Here is a 7,500-nt window from a genome sequence, read left to right as displayed (position 1 = left end):
CGCTCAGGAATGTGCTGTGCAACAACATGAATGGGAATCTTCCATCAGACACGCGCATGCACACTGATGACTACGCCTGCACATGGGCACTCGCACACGCACACCTGCGGACATGGGCACTCGCACACGCACACCTGCAGACATCTCTCTTGCACACGCACACCTGCGGACATGGACACCGCTTCCTCACGACACCCGCGGACATGGACACCGCCGCGACACGCACACCTGCGGACATCTCTCTCGCACACGCACACCTGCGGACATGGACACTCGCTCTCGCACATGCACACCTGCGGACATCTCTCTCGCACACGCACACCTGCGGACATCTCTCTCGCACACGCACACCTGCGGACATGGACACTCGCTCTCGCACACGCACACCTGCGGACATCTCTCTCGCACATGCACACCTGCGGACATCTCTCTCGCACACGCACAACTGCAGACATGGGCACTCGCTCTCGCACACCTACGGACATGGGCACTCGCTCTCGCACACCTGCGGACATGGGCACTCGCTCTCGCACACCTGCGGACATGGGCACTCGCTCTCGCACACCTGCGGACATGGGCACTCGCTCTCGTACACGCACACCTTCCCCTGCGCAGGCAGCCATGGGCAGGCAGGCCCAGGCAGGTCAAGGTGCTGCCCTACAGTTGCATAAGTGAAGACCACGGGCAGCCAGGCCCAGGCAGGTCAAGGTGCTGCCCTACAGTTGCATAAGTGAAGACCAAACGCCTACAGCAAGCAGTTTGGGTGTTGCCGCATTTGTACATGTTTGTGTGTGTGTGTGTGTGTGTGTGTGTGTGTGTGTGCGTGCTTCAGGCAGTCATGCTGCCTGGTCCTTGGTGTATCCTGACTAGACAGAGATCAAATATGTAATTTCTCTTGGGCCAGGACTGAGATCCAACTGCACACACACAAACACACAAACACACACACACACATACACACTATGTGGGCCCATAGAGAGAAGTACTCTCTGACCTCAAGTGTGTGTGTGTGTGTGTCTGTGTCTGTGTCTCTGCAGTGGAAAAGACACTCTGATGTCGTGTGTGTGTGTGTGTGTGTGTGTGTGTGTGTCTCTGCAGTGGAAAAGACACTCTGATGTCGTGTGTGTGTGTGTGTGTGTGTGTGTCTCTGCAGTGGAAAAGACACTCTGATGTCATGTGTGTGTGGAACCAGCCTGACCCCTTCAGCTCCTGTTTACCCGCCTGTCCTGCGCCGATGCCAATGGTGCCCATGTGCTGCGCGCTGCCAGGCATTCCCTGGTCACAGTTTTGGGCAGGGCTGCGGAGACACACGAGCACAAAGGCCATGTAGCATCGCCAGGGCATGTAGCATCGCCAGGGCATCTGAAGTGATGCCAACAGGGCACAAAGGGCATGTAGCATCGCCAGGGCACCTGAAGTGATGCCAAACAGCCATTCAGAATGTTGTTCTGTACGAAGGCCAAGCAAGCAGAGGCATGCGTGAGTGTTTGCGTGAGTGTTTAACGGCCTTTAGCCCTCACGGCGAGCGGTGCGCGCTTAATAGTCGTGGAGCATCGATGGAATGAACCGGCATCCAATTAGGAGCCTGTACTGCATTACCATAGTGACTGACTGGACGAGACTTGTGTGGAACAGCTGGCAGTAAATCAGTGGGCAGGTCAGGTCAGTGGTGCTGGTAGCTGGTTGCTGCGTTGTCTGTAATGATGCCCAGTGGGCAGTTCCCACGTGCCTCAGTGCTGCTGCTGTTCTTATCTCATGTCCTCAGCAGTGAGAAGGTGTGTGTGTGTGTGTGTGATGTATAGGATAAAAAATGTTTTTTTGTGTGTGTGTTTGTATGTGTGTGTGTACATGCAACCTGTGGCGGTTGTGTTGAGTCAGGCTATTAAACTGTACTACAGCTGGCTTAGTTAGTAGTAGTGTGCCATAAAGCTGGTCTGGTCTGGTCTGGTCTGGTCTGGTCTGGGTGAAGGCTTTAAAAATGAATGTAGCCCCGAGGACCCCTGCAGACACAGCCATGCCAGCATGCAGATTCCAGTAAAAGGCAAACCACACACACACACACACACACACACACACACACACACACACACACACACACACAACCCTTTCTTTCTAAGCACTCTGGAGACACACCTACACACACCCACGTAGAGCTGTCAGCTGAATGCTGTGGTTTACCTAGCTGGGTATAACCGTGAACGGTTCGTGCTCCTCACACAAGTAGGGAAAACATGGGGACTGAGTAACGCTGCAGCGCAGAGCAGGTCGGATTCAGCTGAGCCTCGACTCTGTTACATGCCGGTGCGTCTCTGGACACACGCCGAGGCTGCCGTCCATGTTGATGTTTTGGCGGGCCTCATGTTTACCTGCTGTTGCAGACAGACGACTCTCTCTCTCTCTCTCTCTCTCTCTCTCTCTCTCTCTCTCTCTCTCTCTCCTCTCCTCTCCCTCTCTCCCTCTCCCTCTCTCTCTCTCTCCCTCTCTCTCTCTCTCTCCCTCCCTCTCTCTCCTCCTTTCTCTCTCTCTCACTCTCTCTCTCTCCCTCTCTCTCTCTCTCCTCCTCTCTCTCTCTCCTCCTTTCTCTCTCTCTCTCTCTCTCCCTCTCCCTCTCTCCCTCTCTCTCTCTCCCTCTCTCTTTCTCTCTCCTCCTTCCTTCTCCTCCTCTCTCTCTCTCTCCTCTCTCTCTTCCTCCCTCCCTCTCCCTCTCTCCACCTCTCCCTCTCTCTCCCTCCCCCCCCTCTCTCTCCCTCTCTCTCTCCCTCTCTCCCTCTCTCTCTCTCTCTCTCTCTCTCTCTCCTCTCTTTCTCTCTCCCTCTCTCTTTCTCCTCTCCCCTCCCTTCCCTTCCTCCACTCCCCTCTCTCTCTCTCCTCTCTCTCTCTCCCTCTCTCTCTTCCTCTCTCTCCTCTCTCTCTCTTCCTCTCTCTCCCTCTCTCTCTCTTCCTCTCTCTCCCTCTCTCTCTCTTCCTCTCTCTCCCTCTCTCCTCCCTCTCCTCTCCCCCCTCTCTCTCTCTCTCTCTCTCTCTCTCTCCTCTCCTCTCCCACTCCTCTCCTCTCTTCCTCCCTCCTCTCTCTCTCTCTCTCTCCCTCTCTCTCTCTCTCCTCCTCTCTCTCTCTCCTCTCCCTCTCCCATTCTCTCTCTCTTCCTCCCTCCCTCTCTCTCTCTCTCTCTCTCTCTCTCCCTCTCTCCCTCTCTCTCTCTCTCCAGTCTCTGGAGTTGGATCAGAGTGCTCTTCAGAGGCTGAAGAAGACAGTGAAGGCCATACACAACTCTGGACTAGGTAAGGCTCTACACACACAACACACACACACACACACACACACAGACAGACTCATGCACACACACACACACACACACACACACACACACACACACACACACAGACAGACTCATGCACACCACACACACACACACACACACAGACAGACTCATGCACACACACACACACACACACACACACACACACAGACAGACTCATACACCACACACACACACACACACACACACACACACACACACACAGACAGACTCATGCACCACACACACACACACAACACACACACACACACACACACACACACACACACACACACATACAGACTCATGCACACACACACACACACACACACACACACACACACACACACAGACAGACTCATGCACACCACACACACACACACACACACACACACACACACACACACACACACACACACACACATACAGACTCATGGACACACACACACCACACACACACATACAGACTCATGCACACACACACACCACACAACACACACACACATACACACACACAATACACATGTGGACACACACACATCACACACACACACACACACACACACACACACACATACAGACTTATGCACACACACACACCACACACCACAGAACACACACATACACACACACAATACACGTGTGGACACACACACACACACACACACACACACACACAATACACACAAACACAACGACACATGACCCCTTTCACACACACTTAACCTGGCATTTTGTACACACTTCACATATCACACACAGCACTGCTCACCATGAGAAAGCACACACACAGACTCTCACACACATAACATTTTTTCAGTAAGGATACATCCAATGAGGCTATTTGCATGAATTTTTCATCAGACATTAGTATTAACTCAGATAATCCACATATATAAAAAATCAAACATTAAAGTCCATAGGTAGAGTTATGTAACCTGACTCGCCATATTGAATTTCATTCGGCTTAGCTCCGCCTAGCTTCACTCCCACATCCATCTGGGACCTCTTCCGTTGAAATTGATTTCAGCACCAGTTACATGGGTACAATATTCATAGAGCAGAGGCCGGAGTTTCATAGATGTGACATAAGCGTGCGGCGACTGTAAGCAGAGACTTATTAAGCGTCACCGGGTTGGCCGATGTGAGTGGTTGATAGCTGCGTCAATAGATGGCGGACAAGTGGCTTATTCAATCATATGCAAAGCATTTTTTGATTAGGCCCAGCCTTCTGAAACAACCTCCAATGGATTGGTCCCCAGATGGATGAGTGGAGCTAAGGCAGTGAAATTCATCCTGGCGAAATCAGGATTAAGAGTTTATGTGTAATAAAGTGGAATGACACCAGGAAAAAGTATTGAACAAGCTTGCTGAAATTTCTTAAATACGGGGGGGAAGAGCCTTTATTTGAAATGACTTCAGGCATTTCTTGGAAGCCAAGAAACTGATGAAGTCGCGGTATTCGGTGTGATTTTGGCCCATTTTTAAACAGATAGTCTTTTAATATTGATGATTCTAGGGGTCCCTCTTGTGAATCCTGATCTTTAGTTAACTTCCTAAACTATTCAATTGGATTGAAGTCAGGGCCTTGAGTTTCCTTTGCTGAATGCTTTGGATCAGTGTCCAGCTGGAAGGTCTTGCCATGTCTCATCCTCATTATCCTGGTGGATGGCAAGATTCTCCGGAACAAAAGCGCTCCATTCATTATTCCTTCAACTGTAAAGTCCTTAGTGCATGAGATGAAAAACAGCCCCACACCATGATACCACCACCTCCAAACCTCACTGTTGGTATGGTATTTTTATAGTGATGCATAGTGCCATTTCTCCTCCAAATATGGTGTGTAGTATGACATCCAAAAAGTTACATTTTGCTCTCGCTTGACCAGAATACATTCTATCAGTATTTAATAGGCTTGTCCAAATGTTGTGTAGCAAACTTTCAGCGAGCCCGACATGTTTTCTTCAGTAATAGAGGAGTCAAAATGCGGGGTGAAGTGCATAGAGGCCATGGTGGTGGAGTGCATTGTATGATTTTCTCTTTAACAATTGTACCTGCTGCCTCCAAAATCTTTCTGGAGTTTTCTCAGAGTGGTTCTTGGCTCTTAGGCTACACTTCTGACTATCCTTCTGACTTCCTGGTCAGAAATCTTGTGAGGAGATCCTGTGCATGTCCGGTTGATGATGCAGTGATGTTCCTTCCACTTGCAGATAATGGCTCCAATACTGCTTATTGAATGATTCTGAAGTTTTGAAATGCATCTGTAACTAGTTCCATTGATATGTTTTGCAACAATAAGGTTGCAAAGGTCTTGCGGGAGCTCTTTGCTTTAACCCATCATGAAATGTTTCTTGTGTGACACCTTGGGAACGAAAAACCTTTTTATAGCCCATCAGTATGTACTAAGCCAGCTTATATTAATTTGCACAGATAGGAGGGATAATTACTCTCTAACTACTTATAGATTCCAGCTTGTTCCTTGCCATTCCTTGTCTTTGTGTACTGCTTTTTCTTAGCGTGTTCAATACTTTTTTTCCTGTGTATATGTGTGGGTAAGTTAATACTAATGTCTGGTGAAAATTTCATGTGAATAGCCTCACTGGAAGTATACTTACTGAAAAAAATGTTGACGTGTTCAATACTTATTTTCCCCGCTGTACACATACACACACACACACACACACACAGACTCACGCACACATACACACACACACACACACACACACACATACAGACTCATGTACACACTTCACATATCACATACAGCACTGCTCTACATGAGAAAGCACACACACAGACTCACACACACATACACATACACATACACATACACATACACACACACATACACAGACTCACGCACACATACACACACACACACACACACATACACATACACATACAGACTCATGTACACACTTCACATATCACACACAGCACTGCTTTACATGAGATAGCACACACACTTGTGGATGGAGAAAGGTCTCTCCTCAGTAGACCATTCCACATTGTGTGTGAATCCTATTGGACGGAGACAGATATCTCCTCAGTAGACCATTCCACATTGTGTGTGAATCCTATTGGACGGAGACAGGCCTCTCCTCAGTAGACCTCCACAGCTGTGGACAACATGGAGAAGAAAACAAGCAACAGCCTGACCACTGTGTGTGAATCCTTCTGGACCAGGCATGAGTCATGAACACCAATGTGGAAAGACTGGATTGATGTGGATGTGAAATAGTTTGGCAATTGTTGTTGTTGTTGTTGTTTATGTTTATGCTGCAGCTTTCACTCAGATGTTGTGGAAGACACGCAGACGCACACATCGGTCAGTATTTGTATTGGCGTTGAGTATCACGCAGGTACAGGTGCAGGTGTTTTGATTTGTCCTAGTGTTAATTTCGTCAGACTAGACGAGAGGAAATATGTTCGTCAACGACCTTTTTTTTCATGACTAAGACGAGATGATGACGAGACGGTAGTAATGTCCTGAAACACTGACTAAGACTATAAAAGATGCATTATTGTTGATGAAAAAAGACGAGACTAAAATGTTTTGCATGAAATAAAAACTAAGATAAAATCTCTCTTCATTTTGTCTACAAAATGAGAAGACAGAATATCTAGCTGTTACGTTTTCAAAATATTCGAATGAGTTCATACTAACAGCTTTCCTGTAGGCTAGTCTCCACGTGCTGTTGCTGCTGCAACCCTGTGGCTGCAACACTAAACTACATAGAACAAGAACACTGGAGATTTATGCAGAGTTACTTATGCCAGTAACTACCTAAGCTTTATGCGAAATGCTACATACCCAGAAGTTGAAGCTTCTCTCATACAAATTAACATCCCCAGAATGTCCATCACGAAAATGTTCATCATGTAATGTCAACTATTTAACTAGTTAGACTGATGATGCAAAGTTTGCTAGCAAGTAAGCTAATATGGAAAGTTAAGCTAGCAAAGTTAGCTATGGCTAAGATGGAGAGTCTGTTTGGGGAATGTGTTGTGTTTGGCTTCATATCAGCCATCTAGCAAGGAATAAAACATTAATACTTTGGCCTATGACAGTGTTTCTCAAACTTTTTCAGTTTCAGGACCACTTAACTAACCCTAGCTAAAAAAAAAAAAGATTAGACCTAATTCAACAGTAGGCCCTAGCCTATAATTAGTCTACACAATAGGCCTACTCACTGAACCACCT

The 7,500-nt window shown here is 47.8% G+C and overlaps 1 protein-coding gene across 1 annotated transcript in view; it reads left to right on the top strand.

Annotated features, from left to right (window-relative positions):
* asap3 (ArfGAP with SH3 domain, ankyrin repeat and PH domain 3) overlaps positions 1-7,500 on the top strand; it is a 61,816-nt gene that overhangs the window by 5,113 nt on the left and 49,203 nt on the right. Inside the window, exon 2 of the mRNA XM_048254056.1 lies at positions 3,207-3,279. Within this exon, the coding sequence (XP_048110013.1) occupies positions 3,207-3,279 (73 nt within the window). The remainder of the gene's footprint in view (positions 1-3,206; positions 3,280-7,500) is intronic.

The sequence above is a fragment of the Alosa alosa genome, chromosome 1, assembly GCF_017589495.1.
Source record: "Alosa alosa isolate M-15738 ecotype Scorff River chromosome 1, AALO_Geno_1.1, whole genome shotgun sequence".
NCBI classification, from domain to species: Eukaryota; Metazoa; Chordata; class Actinopteri; order Clupeiformes; family Clupeidae; genus Alosa; species Alosa alosa.
The sequence above is the reverse complement of the archived record's forward strand: the minus strand, read 5'-3'. Positions and strand labels throughout refer to the sequence as shown.